At 40.8% G+C, this 23498-nt stretch overlaps 1 protein-coding gene across 3 annotated transcripts in view; it reads left to right on the top strand.

Moving 5' to 3' along the window:
- edem3 (ER degradation enhancer, mannosidase alpha-like 3) overlaps positions 1–23498 on the top strand; it is an 85561-nt gene that overhangs the window by 52992 nt on the left and 9071 nt on the right. For all 3 annotated transcript variants that reach the window (XM_038794651.1, XM_038794652.1, XM_038794653.1), the window contains exons 11-19: positions 4633–4716; positions 7796–7879; positions 8068–8192; positions 10069–10231; positions 13812–13966; positions 14638–14794; positions 15432–15623; positions 21112–21277; positions 22865–23050. In XM_038794651.1, coding sequence (XP_038650579.1) covers positions 4633–4716; positions 7796–7879; positions 8068–8192; positions 10069–10231; positions 13812–13966; positions 14638–14794; positions 15432–15623; positions 21112–21277; positions 22865–23050 — 1312 coding nt within the window. The remainder of the gene's footprint in view (positions 1–4632; positions 4717–7795; positions 7880–8067; positions 8193–10068; positions 10232–13811; positions 13967–14637; positions 14795–15431; positions 15624–21111; positions 21278–22864; positions 23051–23498) is intronic.

A 23498-nucleotide genomic window follows, 5' to 3' on the forward strand; every position in this document is an offset into this window, starting at 1 on the left:
TAAATTTGTCAATAAACTTGCTAATTGTTTGTTGATTGGGGAATGAAATAAAATGAAAATCGCTTATTGTCACGAGTAGGCTTCAATTAAGTTACTGTGAAAAGGCCCTAGTCACCACATTCCGGCGCCTGTCCGGGGAGGCTGGTACGGGAATCGAACCGTGCTGCTGGCCTGCTTGGTCTGCTTTAAAAGCTGGCGATTTAGCCCTGTGAGCTAAACCAGCCCCTGGGATAGGTCTGATCTGTTAAATTAAGGGCTAATATCAAGCACAAACCTTTGATAACACAAAATTCGAGGCATTAATTGATAAGGGATAGTTTCTTGCTTGATTCATATAATACTGATTAAATTAATCTCAAAATAAAATCTATCAGATGAACAGCAATGGTAGGTGAAATTCTATTAGGTGATCTTTGACCAATGCAGTATATGAGCCCCAGCGGCTGTTACATGGAATTGGAGTAAGAGAGGTTTACAGATATCCTGAGAAATTATGGGAAAACATTGTTGCTCAGAATAAACTGATTTTATCAGGCTTTTGGTTAGGTCATGTGTCTAAAGTGGTAGAAAAGTTGGAGAAACAACTACTATCGCACGCAAGAATTCAGGTGAACTCTTGTGGTCGACTTGCCTGTATGTTTTATCTGGCCAATCTAATCTTTGTGGCAATGTTGAGAAACTCATTATATTTTCAGTAAGTTTCTTGTTAGATTTATGAACATTTTTGTCCTATTATTGACGCTTGTGTTCTGAAAGTGCCATCAATTGCATTTCAATGTGGTGTTTGGGCAATTGAAGACAGCACTTCATTTATAATATTATCAAATACAAAAGTGACACATAACTGGACAGGCATTTGTAGGTTGCGATATAATCTTTGGTCCAAGTGACATCTATAAACAACGTAAACTTTACCATCATACTGCAGATCCAGGAAGCCTGTAATAAAAGCAGAAAATGTTGGGAATACGCAGCAGGTCAGGCAGTATCTGCAGAGAGAGAAGAGAGATAGCATTTCAGGTTGATGATCTTTTGTCAGAACTTCTGTTTCTCTAGCCACCAATGCTTACAACCTGCTGAGTGCTTCCAGCATTTTCTGTTATTACATGTTTCATCATTTTGGTTTATGACACCATATGACCTCTGAGATTCAGATACTGCCCTCCCAGCTTAATTTATATCTGAGTAGAACTTGTATTGGCAACCCTTAAGTTTTTTTTGTGTAGTAAGTAGTTTATATATGATTACTTTCCTTGGCAGTATCATCTTAAATGTATCATATACCGTCAGAGGCTGAATGATGACAGTGTCTTACTTATTGATATCTTGAATCAGAGGAAATAATTACACTTCTTCAACCTTCGCAGCTTTGTCTTGTGGTTTTTCATGAAGTGGGTGAAACATACTTTATTGATACATGACTTGCAGCTAAATGGGGAAATGCTTAGGAAAACAGAAGCACATAGGGATCTGGGAGTCCTTGTTCAAGATTCTCTTGAGGTTAATGTGCAGGTTCAGTTGGCAGTTGGGAAGGCACATGCAATGTTAGCATTCATGTTGAGAGGACTAGAATACAAGATCAGGGATGTACGTCTGAGACTGTATGAGGCTTTGGTCAGACCCCATTTGGAATATTGAGAGTGGTTTTGGGCCCCGTATCGAAGGAAGGATGTGCTGGTCTTGGAAAGGGTCCAGAGGAGGTTCACAAGAATGATCCCTGGAATGAAGAGCTTGTCATATGAGGAACGGTTGAGGACTATGGGTATGTATGTGTTGGACTTTAGAAGGATGATGGGGGGTCTTATTGAAACTTACAGGATACTGCGAGGCCTGGATAGAGTGGACGTGGAGAGGATGTTTCCACTTGTAGGAAAAACTAGAACCAGAGGACACAATCTCAGACTAAAGGGACGATCCTTCACAACAGAGATGAGGAGGAATTTCTTCAGCCAGAGGGTGGCGAATCTGTGGAACTCTGCCACAGAAGGCTGTGGAGGCCCAAATCACTGAGTGTCTTTAAGGCAGAGATAGATAGGTTCTTGATTAATAAGGTGATCAGGAGTTATGGGGATGAGAAAAATATCAGCCATGATTGAATGGCGGAGCAGACTCAATGGGCCGAGTGGCCTAATACTGCTCCTATGTCTTATGGTCTTATCTCAGCTGGCTAGCTATTAACAGCTGCTTGTAAGCAATTGTATTTATCACTGTTTAGCTGAAGGATGATAGAACATTTTTTTTACAATTAGATCAGCTGAAATTTATAAAATGAAGTTGATATAATCTGAGTGCGAATTTAATTTTATTTAATGCATGGAAAGAAAGACTGAACACACTGGAAATGTGAAACAGAAAATGCTAGGAATACACAGCAATTCATACAGCATCATAGAATGGTACAGTACAGAAGAGGCAGTACTTCTGATACAGTACATTCAAGTCTGCACCAATAAAACTAATAAATTTATAGTAATCCCACTTCCCAGCACTTGGCCCATGGCCTGAATGTTATGACATTTCAGTTGCTCATCCTGTACTTTTTAAACATTCTGAGGTTCCCTCCCTCTACTAACCTCCCAGGCAGTGAGTTCCAGACTCCTGCCACCCTCTGGGTGAAAAGGTTTTTCCTCAAATCCCCTCTACAACCTTCTGCCCTTCACCTTAAAATGATGTCCTTCGTTATTGACCTTTCAACTAAGGGGAACAGCTGCTTCCTACCATACCCCTCAAAATCTTATACAGCTGGGCAGCATGGTGGTGCAGTGGTTAGCACTGCTGTCTCACGGCGCCGGGTTCTGGGTCACTGTGTGGAGTTTGCAGATTCTCCCCGTGTTTGTGTGGGTTTCACTCCCACAACCCAAACATGTGCAGACTCGGTGGGATTGGCCATGCTAAATTGCCCCTTCATTGTAAAAAATTAATTGGGTACTCTAAATTTATATTTTTTAAATATCTTGTATACCTCAATCCGGTTCCCTCTTAGCCTTCTCTGCCTAAAGAAAACAACTCAAGCCAATCCAGCCTCTCTTCATAGCTCAAATGCTCCATTCCAGGCAATATCCTGGAGAATTTCCTCTGCACCTTCTTCAGTGCAATCACAACCTTCCTATAGTGAGGTGACCAGAACTCCACACAGCACTCCAGCTGTGGCCCAAGCAAAGTTTTTTTACAGCTCCAACATTTAAAAAAATAAATTTAGAATACCCAATTCATTTTTTCCAATTAAGGGGCAGTTTAGCATGACCAATCCACCTACCCTGCACATCTTTGGGTTGTGGGGGTGAAACCCACTCAAACACGGGGAGAATGTGCAAACTCCACACAGACAGCGATCGAACCTGGGACCTTGGCGCTGTGAGGCAGCAATGCTAACCACTGCACCACCGTGCTGCTCAAGGGACTTACAGCTCCAAGATAACCTCCTATAATCTATGCCATGACTGATAACAGCAAGTGTCCCATATGCCGCCTTAACTATATTAACCTGTCCTGCCGCCTTCAGGGATCTGTGGACCAGCACCCCAAGATCCCTCTGTTTCTCTGAGTTTCCTAGTGTCCTGCCATGCATTGAGTACGCCCTTGTCTTGTTACTCTGTCTAAAGTGAATCACCTTGCAGTTTACAGGGCTAAATTCCATCTGTTATTGTTCTGCCCATCTGACCAACCTGTTTATATCTTCCTGCAACCTAAGACCTTCGTCCTCACTATTACCCGCCCTGCCAACCTTCATGTCATCTGCAAACTAACTTATCATCCCACTCACATTCTCCGCCTATATCGTTACATCATGAATGATAAGGGAACTAGCACTTATCCATACGGTATGCCACTGAACACTGGTCTCCAGTCATGCAAAGAGCCTTCTACCACCACTCTCCTGCCACTAAACCAGTTTTGGATCCAACTTGCCAAGTTACCCTGGATCCCATGGTGTTTTTACCTTCTTTATCAGTCTCTCATGTGGGACCTGTCAAATGCTTTGCTGAATCCATATGAACTACTTCAACTGCGCCACCCTCATCTATATATCCGATCATCTCCCTGAAAAATTCAACCTAATTTGTTGGGCATGACCTCCCTCTGACAAAGCCATGCTGACTATCCCTGATCAAATATTGCCTTTCCAAGTGGAGATTCATTTTCTCCTTCAGAATTTACTCCAATAGTTTCCCTATGACTGATACTCTCGGTCTGTAATTTCCTGGTTTATCTCTCCCTTCTTGAAACGTGGAACCACATTAGCTGTCCTCCATTCCTCCCGCATCTCCCCTGAGGGCAGAAAGGAATTACAAATTTTGGTCAGAGCCCCTGTGATTTCCTCCCTTGCTTCCCACAGCAGCCTGGGACTCGACTGAGCCGGACCTGGGGATATGTCCACTTTTAAGCCCTCCAAAACCTCCGATTCCTCCTCACTCCTATGTCAAACTGTTCAAGAACTTCAGTAAAGACAAACAGAAAAGCTAGTGTTTTGGGTTACACTCAACATTAACTGATTTCTTATTGGTGGTGTCTGATGGTTTGTATTTCTAGCATTTTCCATTGATATTTGATATGTGCCTATGAGTTATGAATAAGTTTCTAGCATGTGCAGCTCAGTCTTTATAACATGCTGTACGGTTTATTATTGTTTAGGTGCTGAAGGGAGATATTCGCCCTGCCATAGAGACACATGAGATGTTGTACCAAGTTACAAAAAAACACAACTTCTTGCCAGAGGTAGCAGAACTTTCCAGTACTTTCATTTTTTGACTTTGTTTTGTTTCTTTAAGACTTTTAATGTCAGTGGAATTGCTGATTAATAGATAAAGTCTGGAATATTTGATTGTTCTTTCTTTGACTTTTTATGTGATGTCAGTTTTGCATTAGTGGTTTACAAATCTCATCTGCCACATCTGCAACTGCATTTTGATAAGTCCCAGCCCGCTTCAACTGACATATTTTGTTCCCTTCAATGGGTGTTTCTTTTGTCAGTTTGGTATCTAAATCTTTAGCTGGTCTTTCTTTCTTTCACTTTATTGAATGTAGATGTTAAAGGGTGTTGGTGAAATCTGGTAGCTCTTTCAAATACATGACCAGGTCTCCTTCTGTACTATAGCATTCTATGATTTGGGCAAGGGACTTCTCATTCCCATGTTAATTCATTGAACCATGCCATCGGAAACAAACAGTGAGATGCTAGTATAGGCAATTTAACTGTATGAAATATGGCTACCGCATTTGCCGATATAACAGTGAGTACATTGCAAAGTAATTTATTTTAGATGAAGTACCTGGGGACACTTCTGAAAGATGTTTATTTTATTTTTCTCTCTTGGGAAGGAAACCATGAAGTCTTCATTGCCAAGTGATTTCTGCCTCATCCCTTCCCTCTAATCTCTATCTTCACTACCTTTTTTTCTCTTTCAGTAGTTCATTTATGCCACACCATTAATGGTTTTCTGAACTTAGTCTATTGTTCTACTAAGCTCCATTTTAAAAATATTTATCCTATGGAAATGGGTATTGCAGACAAGGCCAGTATTTATTGTTCAGGTGCATTATCTTGCACTGCTGCCATATTTATACTTTGCACACGAGCCCCATTATAGCTACGGTAAGGACGTCCAGTTGTCTTCCTTAAAGAATATTAGTGAGTCAGTGGGTTTTTAAAACAATCTGACAGCTTCATGGCACTGATAGCAGCGTTTTATTTTTGATTTCTAAATTCAAATTCTCAAACAACCGTGGTAAAATTTGAACTGGCTTTCTCTGGAATATTCATCCAGGCTTCTTGATTGCTCGTCCAGTAACATAACCACTACACAACGGTTCACCTTAGATCCCCAAATCTCCTTTCGTAACTAACATTTTAATCCTTCAGTCTTTCCTTCTTCCTACAACTGCAGCCTTTTAAAAACCAAGTTTGTGGTCACCTTACATTACTACCTGATTCTGGTGTGTGGTCACATTTACTCTTTTCATTCTCGCTGCTGCCTTGCACTGAGTTTTAGTTCTTCACAAAACATCTTAATTTACGAGAAATATTTTCATGTTTGTGAAGAAAGTTGTTGGAGTGGAAACTCATAGGAATACCTCTTAAGGGCTAATGTTGCAGCAAAGGAGTTTTATAAATTCAAGTTTAACTGTGCCAAGTAAATTATGTTACGACCCTGGACTACTGTGCAGTCAGTTCCAGCCCCACTTAACTCTTCATTTTAATAATACCCAAAGTCTTTGGACTTTGGCTGCGCAATAACTACAGTCACCAGGTTTGTAGATTTAAACACAATTAACTTTTATTAATAATAATAACCATGATTAAATAGGCAGCAAATACAACTGGTTAACTACTATCTAATTTCTCATTTTAACTCGCTCCACTTGCTACATACACACAAGACAGACAAATACAGAGGTGTAAGAAATAATATTAAAAGTAAAAGGATAAAAGTCTCTGTTTCAGATGGACGTCTTCCAGTTAGATTTTTCTTCAGTCGAGGCCTCCAGCTGGATATGTCTTTGCTTTCAGTCTGTGATGGCTTTCCAGGGGCCAGTGCAGACTCAATGGGTCGAATGGCCTCCTTCTGCACTGTAAATTCTATGATGTATTCATAGAATTTACAGTGCAGAAGGAGGCCATTCGGCCCATCCAGTCTGCACCGGCTCTTGGAAAGAGTGCCCTACCCAAGGTCAACACCTCACCCTATCCCCATAACCCAGTAACCCCACCCAACACCAAGGGCAATTTATCATGGCCCATCTACCTAACCTGCACATCTTTAGACTGTGGGAGGAAACCGGAGCACCCGGAGGAAACCCACGCACACACAGGGAGGATGTGCAGACTCCGCACAGACAGTGATCCAACTGGGAATCGAACCTGGGACCCTGCCATAATGCTATCCACAATGCTACCGTGCTGCCCCATCTTCTATGATCTATGATTCACTGTAGATTCATCAGGGTCTCGAGACTTCTCTGCCGACTCAGAAGCACGGGCAGCATGGTAGCATAGTGGTTAGCATTATGGCAGGGTCCCAGGTTCGATTCCCAGTTGGATCACTATCTGAGCGGAGTCTGCACGTTCTCCCCGTGTCCGGGTGCTCCGGTTTCTTCCCACAAGTCCCAAAAGACGTGCTATTAGGTGAATTAGACATTCTGAATTCTCCCTCTGTGTACCTGAACAGGCGCCGGAATGTGGCAACTAGGGGCTTTTCACAGTAACTTCATTGCAATGTTAATGTAAGCCTACTTGTGACAATAAAGGTTATTATTATAAGCAGCAGACAGGAAACATTTGGGAGAAAGAGAGCAAAGCATAACCTCTTCTCAACATCCAGGAGCTTTCTCTGTGTTCTCTGAAAACACCCAATCACTGTCTGTTGCCAGGCAGAATATGGTCCTTGGCCAATGCTTTGGCCACCAGCCAATCGAAACAAATCCCTCCAACTTTCGGGTGCCATAAAGTCAGAGTTCTTCTGTTCAAAATCAAAATCTTTGTAGCACAGTGTACTATTTTGCAACTTTTGAGTTCCTCAATTTCCCTGCTTAACTTAAAGGTATGTCTCCATCCCTGGATCAAAAATGATAACAAAAATGAAAGAAATAGTAAAGGGAATCAACAGGAAGAGCCCTTGCAATTAAGAGACTAAATTAATAAACAAACTGTAAATAACTAATGTATCAAGTGATGCGACTATTATTTGATGTCTAAAATTGCATAAGTGTTGAATTCTGTTTTTTAAAAAAAAGAATCTCCACATTGTTCTGTAAAATCAGAATTTCTTAGTTGAAAATGTTTGATCTTGTTTTCTAGGCTTTTACCACTGATTTTAGGGTTCACTGGGCTCAGCATCCTCTCAGACCTGAATTTGCTGAAAGTACCTACTTCCTATACAAGGTACAGTAATTATTTGATGGAATTTTGTATCTTTTTTTTAAAGTGCATTTCTATTTTTTTGATATCCAAAAGATGGAAGATTTCCAGCAAACTTATTGAAACATATGGTGTCAATGAGCAAGTAGCTGACATGAAATGTTTAATATTGATCTGATTCAAGTTTAAGTGTCTGTTATCATTACAAACAGGCTACAGGTGACAAATATTACTTGGAAGTGGGAAAGAGCATCATTGAGAACCTGAATAAGTATGCTCGTGTACCATGTGGCTTTGCAGCAATGAAAGATGTTCGTACAGGAAGTCACGAAGACAGGTCAGATCTTTTACCACCTACTAAATGTTTCTGACCATAAAGCAGTTATTTTGCCAGAGAAAGGGAAACTAGTGTAATCCACAAAAATATATGAATGAAGATAGTTGAAACCGTAGAATAATTTCAGTCTCCAGTAGTTTTTCTTTCACTACGATCATATTTTTGAAGAATGTTTCTATTTTGTCGGCACAGTGGCTAGCACTGCTGCCTCACAGTGCCAGGGACCCCGGTTCAATTCCGGTCTTGGGTGACTGTGTGGAGTTTGCACATTCTCCCCTTGCCAGCTTGGATTTCTTCCGGGTGCACCGGTTTCCACCCACAGTCCAATGATGTGCAGGTGAGATGAATTTGCCATGCTAAATTGCCCCTTAGTGTTCAGAGATGTGCATGTTAGGTGGGGTAATAGGGCTATGGTGGGAGAATTGACCTAGGTAAGGTGCCCTTTCAGACGGTCAGTGCAGACTCGATGAGCCGAATGGCCTCCATCTATACTGTAGCAATTCTATGGTCTGGACAGCAACCATTCTGATTCTCAAGGGACATCCAACAACTCTGTTCTGACTTCAGTTGTGGGCTCTGTCAGTGTGCAGTTCTTTGGTTAATGGCAGTGATCGTTATTTCTAAGTCTGACCACCAATAAGATAGTTGCTTGGAAAATTCAATTTAAGCAAGGAAGCCACAAAATTCAGAATTTTGATCAAATGTTTTTACGTTAAAAATTGTTCCCATAAGTGTTCCAGAAACATACCTCTGCATTCACCTGAGGAAGGAGCAGTGCTCCGAAAGCTAGTGTTTGAAACAAACATGTTGGACTTTCACCTGGTGTTGTAAGACTTCTTACTGGACATAACCAAGGCTCTGTTAAGCTGAAGCATTATTTCTCACTTTTGAATTCCGATCTCTTTGAGATTAAAGCCTTTGTTAATGCTCATTAGCTTTTAGTGATTTGTGTACATGGGCATCTAAATCTCACTGTTCCTCCACATTTCCTGGTTCTCAACATCAAGAAAACATTCCAATGTTATCTTTCTCGGGTCCTTTGTGCGTGATCACGCAATTATCTGCATTGAACTCCCACCAGCTGTAGTTTTACCCACTTTCTTAGTATATGTCCATTCATTTTTTTCCTTCCTATTTACACAACTTGCTGTGCCTCCTAACTTAATGTCATCTGGAAATTTATATATACAGCTTTCGAGTCTTTCATTTGAGTCTTTAATACATATGGTGAAAAGCTGAGGGCCCAGTACAGATTCCTAGAGAACAGTGCTTGTCACATTCTGCCAATCAGAGTATGTTATTTTTATCCTTGCTCTCGACCTCCTTTTTAATCAGTTACCAACCACCATGTCATAAGGTTATTTCTAATTCACTGTGCTCTCATTTTTGCGAATAATATCTTGTGCAGAACTTTATCAAATGCCATCACTCAATAGGGTGCCGTGTGGCTGCTAAACTGTTTTTGCCCAATGACCAAGAGTGACAGCTACCAAAACAACAACATAGAAAAATCCATCACTTTACTAGGGGGCATAGGTTTAAGGTGCGAGGGGCAAGGTTTAGAGGAGATGTACAAGGCACGTTTTTTACACAGAGGGTAGTGGGTGTCTGGAACTCACTGCCGGAGGAGGTGGTGGAAGCAGGGACGATAGTGATGTTAAAGGGGCATCTTGATTAATACATGAATAGGATGGGAATAGAAGGATACGGTCCCCGGAAGTGTAGAAGATTTTAGTTTAGATGGGCAGCATGGTCGGCGCAGACTTGGAGGGCCAAAGGGCCTGTTCCTGTGCTGTACTTTTCTTTGTTCTTTGTTCATCACTCGAGTAATCGATTTAGAATTAATTTCTAATGGTTCCTCTTCCGTTTTACACAGAATGGATTCCTTTTTCCTGGCTGAAATGTTTAAATATCTGTACCTGCTCTTTGCGGAGAAAGATGATATCCTCTTTGATGTTGAGGATTATATCTTCACCACTGAAGCCCATCTATTACCACTTTGGCTCTCTACAAACTTTACCAAGAATAGCAATAATCAGGTAGGTGAAAACACGAGTGCTGAGGAGAAGTTCAGAGGTGCCTGTGTTTTAAAGATAATGGTGGGTGTGATAATATGGAAAGATTTACTGGACCTCTTTTGTAACCTGGATACAGTATACTCCATCTGAGAAAATTCATTTAGTGGTTAAAATACACTTTTCAAATTGTTTTTCTTTTTCAGCACAGCTTAATTTTACTCTGATTATCATTGAAATGTACAGTTACAATTTTCTCTCCTGCTTGGTGGATGATATTTTTACCTCTTGGGCTGCATGTGGTTATAAAAAGCAAGGCCACAATACTTTTGATTTGATATTTTGGGGAGCTGTAGAGTGTGGGAGAGATCGGCAAATTTTGGATTCCTGCACTGTACAACCCACCACAGCTGCATATGATGCCATTGACAGGTTCCCAACCCCAAAAACAGTTTCACCGACAGGCTTGGCTTCTTGTCGGATGAGAAACAGTCTAGAAGAGGCTGCACGACAAGAGATGTCTGCAGGGAGCAGCGAGAGGGCTTGGAGGAAGGAGTTGGGAAATTGGAGGCTCCAGTGGATTGAAAGTGTCTGAGGCCTCGTGGCAGGAGATGGTCGAGGAGCATCTGAGACCTTGGAGGAAGGTCGAGGAGATTGGAAGAGTGGAGGCAGGACTGAGAGGGTTTGCTGTCCCTACTGGAACGCTGGATCCAGCAACTAAGTAGGAAATCACTTCCCTCCTGGATCTGACAGACCTCGACTGGGTTTAGAACATAGAACAGGCCCTTCAGCCCTCGATGCTGTGCAGAGCATTGTCCGAAACCAAGATCAAGCTATCCCACTCCCTGTCATTCTGGTGTGCTCCATGTGCCTATCCAATAACCGCTTGAAAGTTCCTAAAGTGTCCGACTCCACTATCAAAGCAGGCAGTCCATTCCACACCCTAACCACTCTCTGAGTAAAGAACCTGCCTCGGACATCCCTCCTATATCTCCCACTCTGAATCTTATAGTTATGCCTCCTTGTAACAGCTACATCCACCTGAGGAAATAGTCTCTGAACGTCCACTCTGTCTATTCCCCTCATCATCTTATAAACCTCTATTAAGTCACCTCTCATCCTCCTCCGCTCCAAAGAGTAAAGCCCTAGCTCCCTCAACCTTTCCTCATAAGACCTATCCTGCAAACCAGGCAGCATCCTGGTAAATCCCCTTTGCACCCTTTCCAATGCTTCCACATCCTTCCTATAATGAGGTGACCAGAACTACACACAATACTCCAAATGTGGTCTCAGCAGGGTCATGTATAGTTGCAGCATAACCCCGTGGCTCTTAAACTCAAGCCCCCTGTTAATAAACGCTAACACACTATAAGCTGTCTTCACGGCTCTATCCACTTGAGTGGCAACCTTCAGAGATCTGTGGACATGAACCCCAAGATCTCTCTGTTCCTCCACATTCCTCAGAACCCTGCCATTGACCCTGTAATCCGCATTCAAATTTTTTCTACCAAAATGAATTACCTCGCACTTATCAGGGTTAAACTCCATCTGTCATTTTTTTGGCCCAGCTCTGAATCCTATCAATGTCTCTTTGCAGCCTACAACAGCCCTCCACCTCATCCACTACTCCACCAATCTTGGTGTCATCAGCAAATTTACTGACCCACCCTTCAGCCCCCTCCTCCAAGTCATTGATAAAAATCACAAATAGCAGAGGACCCAGCACTGATCCCTGTGGTACGCCGCTGGTAACTGGTCTCCAGTCTGAAAATTTTCCATCCAACACAACCCTCTGTCTTCTATGCCAGGTTAAAGTACAACAGGTTTGTTTCAAACACGAGCTTTCCATATGTAGTTTGGAGTTAAAAGTCCCCTGGTGGCATCCAAGACGAAACTTGCTGCAATTTTCTGCTAAGACTGCCCCAGGATTTATAAGGAAGAGAATCCTGTCCAAAAAATCTTAATGTATCTTGTTTGAATGCTCTCTGACCTGCATGTCCAGTAAATTCTGTACATTGAAAAAAATCCTTTAACTAATGGCTATGATCAGCTAGACAATTCAAAACTTGCTGTTTTAGTGGAAAGAAGTTACATGACATCAGTTAATGTATATTTACATTATTCCATGTCACCAAATTGTGCAACTGCTGCTTAATGTGTTAGGATAGGAACTTGTGTATATTTTTAATGTGTTAGTGGTAGTAGAAATACACAAGGAGGGATACCTACATTGCAAAGATCAAACCATTGCTGTTGGATTTGATTCTACAAGATTCTACAAATTAATGCCACTTTAAAAGCTACCACCAGTAACAAGATCCAGAGCTCTTGCAATCCTTTTGGAGCAAAAGTTGCAATCCCTGCGTCTTGTCAAAGTTATTACAGGCAGCAAAATGAAACAGACCCTGCTGCAATTACATTTTGTCAGGCGGTGAACAAATTCAGCGCTCACCCTACCATTGGGTTTATATAGCATTTGTTTGTCGATATTATTCTTTCAAGACAATGGGGAAGGACTCGCCAGATGCACAAAAACATGGACTGCCTTTTCACTGGCTGCATATGTGCAGTAAGCATTTATATACAGAAAGGAAGCCAGATGTGTGATTTTGGAAGAACTCTGGTGCACTGATTTTGAAATAGCACTGAGCAGACCAGAGCAAAGGGCACTCCTGCAACAGGTTTGGAATCATTAAACCAGGCTGGGGATACTACACATCAAACATTGCCATTGGACAATGCAACTACAGGAGATCCAAGTGCTGTGGCGTGCTGTCCTTCTACAAAACTTAACAGAAAAATCCAGATGATTTTGAATCACAAGTATGTATGACTGACCGAGTATGTACGGCAGGTTTCCTCAGCCTGTTATCACTATCTCTGCTGTAGAGTGGCTGCTTCCTTCCACAGATTCTCATTACAAGTCTCTTGAATGCATGGCATCTCTGAAGTAAACAAGCTTCTCGGCAAAAAGAAAATCTTTTTGCCGAGAAGCTTGTTTACTTCAGAGATGCCATGCATTCAAGATCTCCATTCGAGATCCTTCTGGATCTCCACTGATGAGTTCTAGTCTGCACCCAGAAGTGTCCTTCATGCCATCAGATTCATTAACTTGCATTAAACCTTGGGTTATAACATGGACAACCCATTCTTAGGAAATGGAGTGTAGCACAGAAGTTGAATGTCACAGCTTTCATTAAACGTTATCCAATTCGGACTTTGGAAAACTTCTCTTTCTGTGACTATTTAGATACTGGTAAAAATAGGCTTTGTCCAGTGCACACCTTGGCCATGCTCTTCCAAATGGAGATCTTGGAGCAATCAAAGCCATTAAGTTTCTCTATTTCCCTTACAGCAAACTGTTTCACCTCAGCCTTCTGGGGAGAAAGACCCATAACACACACTCACGTGCACACACACTCGCACCGTTTCAAATATGGGCATTCACCAAACTGAGAAAGTGAAGCATGTGTCATGCCTGAAGCTAGGAAAGCAGGAACAATAATGGGTCCCTTTCCTCCAGCTTCATACAGCCAAAGGCAGACTACTGAACAAACAAGTCCCAAACTCCACCGTTCATTAATTCTTTTCTGTTTCCTCCTAGACGGCAGGTTACATAGATTTGGATGACAGCAACTTTGACTGGTCTTGCCCTAATACACAGGTTCTATTTCCAAATGATCCCTCCTACGCTAACAGCATTCGTGAACCATTTAAAAACGTGGTGGCCAAAACTTGCCCAAAGGCCAACATCCGACAGTAAGAATTACTTCTGTTACTAAACTCTCAGATTGTTTGTGCAAAATTTGATTAAAGTTTGATCTTTTCCAATTGGCTCTATTTTTGAATAAAAACATTACTCTAACTTAAATGAACATTAAGCACTTCACCAATGTGTATCATTACTATTATACTGAATTGTACGTGTTTACAAGTAGCCTATTGTAAAGACTAAGGACATTTCTACATTAGCAATCATTTAATGTGTTATATCTTGTTTTTGCAAATGTACTGCTTGCCAAATTATTTATTTTGAGCAGACTATTAGAACAAAAGCATTTTCAATAATAATGGAAACAAAATGGCTTAGTATAGTAAGTTACACTAGGGACCTGTGTTTCAGTATAGAGTGAACTTATTTTTAATAATTTTTTATTCAGCAAATGATTATGATTTTATTGATGAGTTGATAAATACATTTTTTAAATTTTCTTTAAAATCAGACTTGGGATTAATTTGTTAATATTTGTACAAATCTAATTCAAGTCAAAGCTAATGAGTATTCCTATATAAGAGTTAGTTCATTGCCTTTGCTGAGGTAGTTTTCTAAAGGGGCATACTGTACAGAATGGTTCATTACTTTATTATTTTTACATTATTTAGCTGATGAGAATTAAATTCATTGTGTGTTTGTGTTTTGTTTGTTGCAGGGAGGGAGGTGGTGATGAACCTGGGACCAGGTCACATTTGAGGGCCAGGGATTTTATGGCCAACAATCCTGAACACCTAGAGTTACTGAAGAAAATGGGAGTCAGTTTAATTCACCTGAAGGATGGCAGAGTCCAGTTGGTTCAACATGCAAACCAGGTGAAGTTCTTGCAGTATGATGTACCCATAAAGAGGTCAACTAAAATATTAATCCAAAGGGAAATGTTAGAATGAATCAAAATAGCTGGAAAATAATTTGTAAAATGGAAATCGGAAAAAGAGAATACATAAAACTCTGTGGGAAGAATTATAAATAATGACAATTGAATTATATTTGGGTAAATATTGCTTCATGTGATTTAAAGAATGAAGTGGAAATTAAAACTGATCAACAAATTTGTTTTCATTACTAATTGTAAAATATGTGCAAAGCTGTATTGGATAGGTTTTAATAATAGAAAATTAGGATCTCTTGTGCTGTGCATTCTGCAAAGGAAATATGAAGTACGTAGAACAAATTCACAGGCTCATCTCTGCCGGTGCTTCAGGAGTATTCTCTTACAATAAGGGGGCCAACTCAGGGAATCAGAATGAAAAAGAGGAAATATGTGCAAACCTATTTGCAACCAGATATAGAGGAAAACAATTTTGTTTTTAAGCTAGCAATTGGACACTGCACCTTCAAGCGATGAAAGTGAAAGCGAGAATGTCAAGTTGCTACAGTACTATGTTTTCTGTCAAGGGAAGAATGAATCCTGTAATGAACGAACTGTATATTGCTTTTTTCCTCCCCCAGGCAGCCAGTGCACATGATGCTGAAGATGGCCTGCGCTTTATGCAGGAGATGATTGAATTGTCCAGTCAGCAGCAGAAGGAACAGCTGCCACCCCGAGCGGTCCAAATTATTTCCCACCCATTCCTTGGTCGGATGGTACTTACTGCTGGACCAGCACAGTTTGGAACGGAGCTTTCTAAAATTACCAGTGGGGTATGGATCTTCTAAAATTGACCAATATTTAAATATTAATATATTATTTACCCATTTATAAAAAATTCACTTAGATTATCATACAGTTAAAATGTGTTAGAATAATTTGATTTGTCTGAAATCAATGTATTAAATATTTTATCTTTTCCATATTTAATATCTTTAAATTTGTTTAACAACCATCTTAAAATATGCATGTGACATTCCATTTCAATGTGTTGTGGCAAAGATAGTTTTTTTTAATAGCTAGTTCGCTTTTAAATATTAGGTAAAAAAATTTAATTATACTTTATTATGGGCTGTTCTGCAGTCCTAACACAAGTGAAGTAAAAATAATTCAGACTGTTGGACTCTCCAAGTTGCTTTTCTGAGGTGTTGAGAGTGTTAAGACACATGGCTGGGCCAGTGACAATGAAGCTTTAGTGTCCATTCTTGAAGTTGATGTGCGGTGTTGAGAAATTGAAGAAGTATTTATTTCTCCATCACTGGCAAAAGTCTGAATTGTTTTTTAAAAGCAACCCATGTGTATTAGCACATATTTTGTTGGCTTATTTTACACGTAGATCTGAAGAAATCACGGAAGATATAAAATGCAGTATTTATCATTGTGGAATGTGGCCATGGGCCTATTCACTAGCATTCTGTGACACAAGCATGTTAGCTAGTTTTGAGGAACATCAGTTTGTATTTTCTTTCCACCAGCTAATCCATGTCGAACACGGTGCATCTGTTGATGTTCTCGCAGGTCTCTCTCAGTACTGCTGTAGAGAATACATATTATGTGTTGTCCAATATTTCCCTCCCTCTTGCTGGGGAATCTTGTGATCTGCACTCAGAAATTGCCCTGGAGTTATGACTGCAACTAGAATTGTGACTGTAGGGAATCATGATGCGCCCACAATGTATGAAGTTGTAAAGAGCAGCATGGCTCCGAAGCTTTATTTTCCACTTTAGCACTTAGCTTTATGTACAGAATGCTAAAAGAGGAGGGTGAAAAATAAAGTTCTTCAGCCTTCTGCCATAGTTTTGACTTTAAAACCCTCTACTTAAATTGCACACTTTGGATATCTGTTATTCCAATTGTAACTCTTTTATGTACAGACAGTAAATGTTTGTACAAGCAAATGGACATCTTGTTGGGACAGAAATACTGCCCCTGTAAATGACTCCAGTAGCACCCTCTTCAAACACTATTGTTCCATCACAATTTACTTGAGCTAAACTTCTCCTGATGGTGGTAACATTCCAGTGCACTACTTCTATTATAAAGGTACCCACCTCGCCCCACTCCCCTTGCCCCCCAACATAGCCACCCCAGTTTTAAATGCTACCAGTTTTTCTCTGAAAACTTGCAGTTGTTTTTGGATACTATTTTTATTTGCTAATGTGGTCTTTTTGTTATACTGCCAATCATGAATCATTCTATGGTAATATTTGCAGATATACTTATTTTTCTGTTCGTACACACGGTACGTTAAATGCGGACTCTCACAATAGTGTAACTTAGTAATCATCGTTTGTAACTTATAATTGTCCTTTAGACTTCTTCCATGAACTCTTGATATAAAAACCTTCTCGTTGCCAAGGACATTCCTAAATCTTCTATACTGAAAGACAAATGATTTTTCTTTCTACTATTGTCATGACCAGTACAGCCAGTCCTGGATTTGTACAAAACTGACTAAATGCATTTGTTTCCACCAATCTAGTATATATACCAGAGGTTTTGCTGCATTTGAATTTTGCCAAAATATTGGTACTCAATAATATTTTTGATAGAAGCATGCCACAATTCAGGCAGAATTGTACCAACTGTCATTTGGTTTGTAGAACGTTGCAAAGGTGGTGCATAATTTCACCTTTATTACGCTGGTTCAAATCCAGCTGAATTTATCGGTTAGCTGTAAGGGGCTTACCTGTGCAATCTTAAACAACGTTTTAATGCACACTGACCTCTGGCACAAAGTGACCCATATTTGAAACTAAATTAGTTATCTTAATTATAAATTCCATCAACTGGTTTTGGAGAAATGTTGTAGTTAAAGATTCTCTCCTGGAATTGAAGCTGAAGTGTATCACTGGGACGGAGCATAATGTGCTTTACTCTACATTTAAATGGTACTGTATCCCAGCATTTTGCCTTTAGGGACTGAATAGGTGCATTCCTTGGAATTTTAGAGGCCTTGTGGAAGTCTTAAGTCCACGTTTCCATTAATTTTCATATACTTCAGGTTGTTGCTTTCAATAAATCACAATGTTTTGGTTTAGGATTTATCCACCACTAAGCAATAATAGAAAACAAACTCTTTCCAAATCCCCATGGTCACATGGGTTTGAAGGTAGCTGGAAAGAGAATGTTTATTTGGATTCTAACTGATCTCTAATAGTGCGATATTCATGTGAAACTAAGGGTGGAATTTTAGGGCCTCATTGTGGTGGGGGTGGGACTGTAATAGATAGCGAGCCGTTCAAAAGACTTCAGAACTTGTAAAGTCGCACCAGCATAAAATTCCGCAGTAACCATTGGGCTTGTATTACAAAAACTTAAGTTCAAAGTGGTACCATACTGTCATTGGATTAGTACAGAACCAACAAAATACAGCTTTTTAAGCAGTATTGTCGCAAATAACTCATGGTTAAATACTTAACTATACTATTGGCTAACTGATTTAAATTTATTGTCACATGTACCAAGGTACAGTGAAAAGTATTGATCTGCATACTGTCCAGGCAGATTGAAAAACATAGGACCTACAATAAATACACAGTGTAAATACATGGACATAGACATTGGGTGAAGCATACAGAGTATAGTGCTACAACAGTGAAGAAGATGGGTAGAGAGATCAATTCAGTCCATAAGAAGGTCATTCAGGAGTTTGGTAACAGTGGGAAAGAAGCTGTTTTTGAATCTGTTCATGCATACTCTCAGACTTTTGTATCTTCTGCCCAGTGGAAGAGAGAATAACCTGGGTGGGAGGGGTCTTTAATTACGCCACCCGCAGTGGGAGGTTGCTGTTGGTGTATAAGATTAAATCTGTACAAAAAGAAGAATTGTAAGTGGCACTTTAAGTAAACAGAATGTTCATAGGTTTTTTACCTTTAGGTTTAAATGTGTTAACACTTGTATAAGCAAGGTAAACTCTGCCAAGGATTTCCCAATCACCACTGTGATGCAAAACAACATGAGATTTTTGACGAAGTTACAGCAGTTATTACGATCCCAGACCAGGCTCCAATCGGCTGGGATACTGGACATAACCCCAATATTTAATTCTGATTTTGTAAGACCGTGAAGAAAGGATACCTCGCTCCCAAGAATAATTTCACACAAAATAGGGATATGGTACATTAAAACAAACTTTATTATCAACAAAGTATTAAAATATCTTTAACCTTACACAAGAAAATAGTTTACAATTACCCCTTAATGCTAATCAATGCAGTGACACAGTAACCCTTAACTTCACTCTTTACTTCCACTCAAACAACAGAACCAACTCCAATCCCAATCCACTTTTTAATACAGTTAACACTCAGGAATACTTGTTGTACAGAGATGTCTTGAAACTCCACTTTGAAAAAGACAGATCTATAAAGAAAGAAACCTGACCCTGTCAGAACAATGCAGGATCTCGAGCTGAAGCCTTCAGAAACTGCCTTCTTCACGTGATTTCCAGCTCCCAATTAACTGAACTGCTTGGAAAGAAACTGCTAGTCTGTTAACAGAAACATCTTTAACTTAACTGTATTAAGAACAGATGCCTGACTTCTGTGCACATCCCAATCTAAAATTCTGAGCCTTAACACGTGACTGCTTCAGTCTGTGACTCCTCCCATTAGTTACATCATCTTACCAAGCTGAAACACAATGGGCTGGATTCTCCGATTCAGGGACTGAGTGCTGACCGGCATGGGGACGGTGGCCTTTTACAACCGAAACAATGGTGCAAAACGGCAACCGATCGCCCGTCTGGTGGGGGGCTAGCAGGCACGCAGCGTAGGGCACCCGGCTCTAGCTGCCGATACATAGTTATCGTAGAATTTACAGTGCAGAAGGAGGACGTTCGGCCCATCGAGTCTGCACCAGCACTTGCAAAGACCACCCTTCCTAAGCCCACACCTCCACCCTATCCCCGTAGCCCAGTAACCTCACCTAACCATTTTTGGACACTTAAGGGCAATTTAGCATAGCCAATCCGCCTAACCTACACATCTTTGGACTGTGGGAGGAAACCGGAGCACCCGGAGGAAACCCACACAGACATAGGGAGAACGTGCAGACTCCGCACAGACAGTGACCCAAACCGGGAATCGAACCTGGAATGATGGAGCTGTGAAGCAACTGTAACCACTGCGCTACTGTGCCGCCCTCCACTGTGCTACCGTGCCGCCGGCCGGAGAATTGCCAGGTCCGTGGCCGCGGATGCGCATGGCGGCGGCCTGCAGTGGCTGCGCCGTGCAAGGACCCGGCCCGCCAAATAATTCCTCCCACTGGCCAGGTTCGTCAGCCCCGGACCACTCCCCACCAGTGCCCTCAGTCCCTCTAAAGCCCCTCCTGCCCACGGATCGGCTCTCCCCCGACCGTGACGGCGCTGGACGCTGCCACGCCGAGTTCCTGACCAAAAATAGCATGAGACCCCACATCATCGGGGGAGGAGTATCGGGGGGAGGGCCTCAGGTAACGCCCTGAGGCTGTCCATCCGGCGTGCAGCTAATTCCTAGAGTACGCCATTTTGGAAGGGACGGCGCATCGCAAAAGCGGCGCCGCCCCTGATGTTGGCGTCACCGTGAGACCGGAAAATCCTGCCCAATGCCTCCAACTATTTACTCCCTAGGGAACCCCCTTAATCCAAGCAAAAATCTGTTAGCCCAAGCTTTTACGGTGCCTTAATTGCACCTCTAACCTGTCTTGCAAATCAGGATTTAAAAAAAATACTGCAGCAGTCATTCACACACTAACCCAAGTGTTTAACCATTACTGCGCCAAATACATATAATACAATAAATCTGAAATTCCTACATTCATCACACAGTGGATCAGGAGAGCTCAGGTGGGAATTGTACATCCCAGTGTCCACTTCAGTTGTATCTCCAGCTCTTGATCCACTGTCAGTAAACCTATCTCAGTTGTTACGGTCTGATGGATATTGCACACCCATCGTTAATCATTACTTAAAGATCGATAAATGGGACATCTGGTTGCAGGAGACTGTCTAACAGGATTCTTAAGTTTGTCCTCTCTCCTTCCTGTCACAGATCTCTCGAGTTGAGAACTGAAAACTGTTGTCAATTGGACCTTTTAAGAATCAGATTTACACCTTATTAGAGTTAGAAATCTGCCGCCAGATTATTGCTCAACCTCTTCAAAACAGTCTTTCCTTTAATTGTACTTTAATATGACAATATAGACTACCTATAAAGAAAACGTTTACTGTGGAGAAAATTGATTGTGCCTTTCTTGTTTGGATTTCTAAATTCATTATAGGTACGGGGTTTTGTTGCAAAATGTGAACCCTATAATGGCTGTTTAGAGATAACAAATCCTGAATTGATAAAGGGAAAAATTGCTCTGATGCAACGAGGCCATTGCATGTTTGCTGAGAAGGCACGGAATGCACAGAAAGCTGGGGCGTTGGGTGGAATTGTTATTGGTAAGGGATGCAATTCTTATTTTCACCTTAATAACGATATAATGCATTGTTTATTTATATACAGTTTCAGGGAGAAATTCAGGGAAAAACACACCCCACCAGATTGTTGCAGAAAATGAAATAAGTTCTGAGTTATTACATTTTAATATTTCTAAATGAAGATTTAATCACAGAATCTTTATAGGGCAAAGGAGACCATTTGGCCCATCGTGCCTGCGTTGACTCTCTGAAAGAGAATTCTACCTCATCCCACTTCCCTGCCTTAACCCTGCAACCTTCCAAATTCATTATTTTTAGATAGCAATCCCCTAGTGAATACCTTGATTTAACTTGATATGAACATGACATACTCAGTTTATAAGCTAGATCTTAATTCTTGTTTTATTTTAATCTTCAATCGCAATATCATTTATACACAGGTTTTTACAGAATGCCCTAACTAAAGATACAGTTGTAAGCTACAGGCTTCCCATACAGTCATCCAACGCTCTCTTTCCCAGTATCTCTGCTCACTTGCTTTCACTCTTGCTTTTACAGTTGTGCTGAGCATCTCTACCAATGTCTGTATGTCCCACCTCTGCATTGTTCCTTTTAGAATCTCCCAAGGATCTATCTTTAGTTGCCCTTATAATTTGCATTTACATGCTTAGTCCTGGTGACATAATCTTTGGATTTAAGGTCAGGTGATGACATCCAGCTCTCCCAATTTCTCTTGACCCTGCCAGCCTGCTTTTCCTAACTCCAATCTTGCATAAGCTTCCTTGGTTAGACAATGGGAATGCCAAAGGCATCAAACCCCACCACCATCTTCTGCATCCTTGACAATGATTCCATCCCGCTCCCTGCCTTCCCTTCCATCTTGGGCTGAACCAGAATGTTTACAACTTACATCCCCTAATCAACCTCGAGCAAAGCTTCCTCTTCATCATAGAGACTATTGATTTCTACCTCCATCACAACACTTGCAGCCCATCTGCTGCTCAAACCCTCATGTATGTGTTTGACAACTTCAATTTGACGATTCTAATGATTTATTGGCCAATATCTTCTACCCTCAGTAAACCTCAACTCCTCTAATACGTTGCTTCTCAAATCCTACTCTGTAGCAATTTCCACTCAGTCAACCTTGTTAACCTTCTCAGTCTCAAAGCATGCTGTATTTAAAATTTTAATTCTTTTATTTAAATCCCTTTAGAAGATCTTGACAATTATCCTATGCAAAATGTGCCTTGAGCGCTGACCTGGTTGAGAAAATATTATGTTCCCTATTAAAATTTGGGCCTGAAATACATTACTGGGGGCTAAGTACAGGGAAGTTTCATCTGTCCTGGGTGTGTTTCAGGTGCCTGAAATGTAAAATGTTTCATTCCTACAGAACTAACATCCCTCACTTTAAATGCCTCAAATTTGACTGAAGAAATAACCTAGAATGTGAAGGTGTTATCTCCACAGCTTGAGGTTCAGTTTACCCTACAAAATTCACTTGTTAGCTATATTATGTAGAATAAAGTCTTCAATAGGCCCAGATAATTTAGCATGTCCAGTGGTACACACTGCAGCTGTTTAACTGAATTTACTATTGGGCAGATGACAATGAAGGAAGCAGCAGTGACACAGCTCCCCTCTTCCAGATGGCTGGTGATGGAAGGAACACTGATGATGTCACAATCCCAATGCTTTTCCTCTTCAATAAAGAAGGACATATTATACTCAATGCCATGCAGGAGTACCAGGAAGTGGAAGTGCTGCTGTCGGATAAAGCAAAGGATAGAAGTAAGTTTTTGAAGCAACAATAAATAATCTTTCATTTCTAAATTACCAAAATGAATTGTCATAATGTTTAGCATTCTTTAAATATATGTAGTAATCTGAATATTTTGAGTGTGTCCATTTTTGAAAATGTAACTACTTTTCACTCTATTTAAGAGGCAACCAATTTTTTGGGGAGGAAACTTTAGACTGTTGACAGGTTTTGGGGCATTCTAAACTCCCCGGGTCAGCCTGTTTCTGAAAATGTTTTCACAATCACACATATTGGTGCTAAAATAAACTCCTCTTATTGAGATAAAACTACTCAAATGTCAGCACTGGATTTATTATTGGATTGGTGAATATGTAAATAATAACCACTAGAGCATATAAAGGGGTTTAAAAAAAAGTGCTTTTTTTTGTGTGCTCATTCCCATGGAGTGTGGGCATCATTGGGCAGCATTTATTTCCC

Source organism: Scyliorhinus canicula, chromosome 4, assembly GCF_902713615.1.
Source record: "Scyliorhinus canicula chromosome 4, sScyCan1.1, whole genome shotgun sequence".
Classification (NCBI taxonomy): Eukaryota; Metazoa; Chordata; class Chondrichthyes; order Carcharhiniformes; family Scyliorhinidae; genus Scyliorhinus; species Scyliorhinus canicula.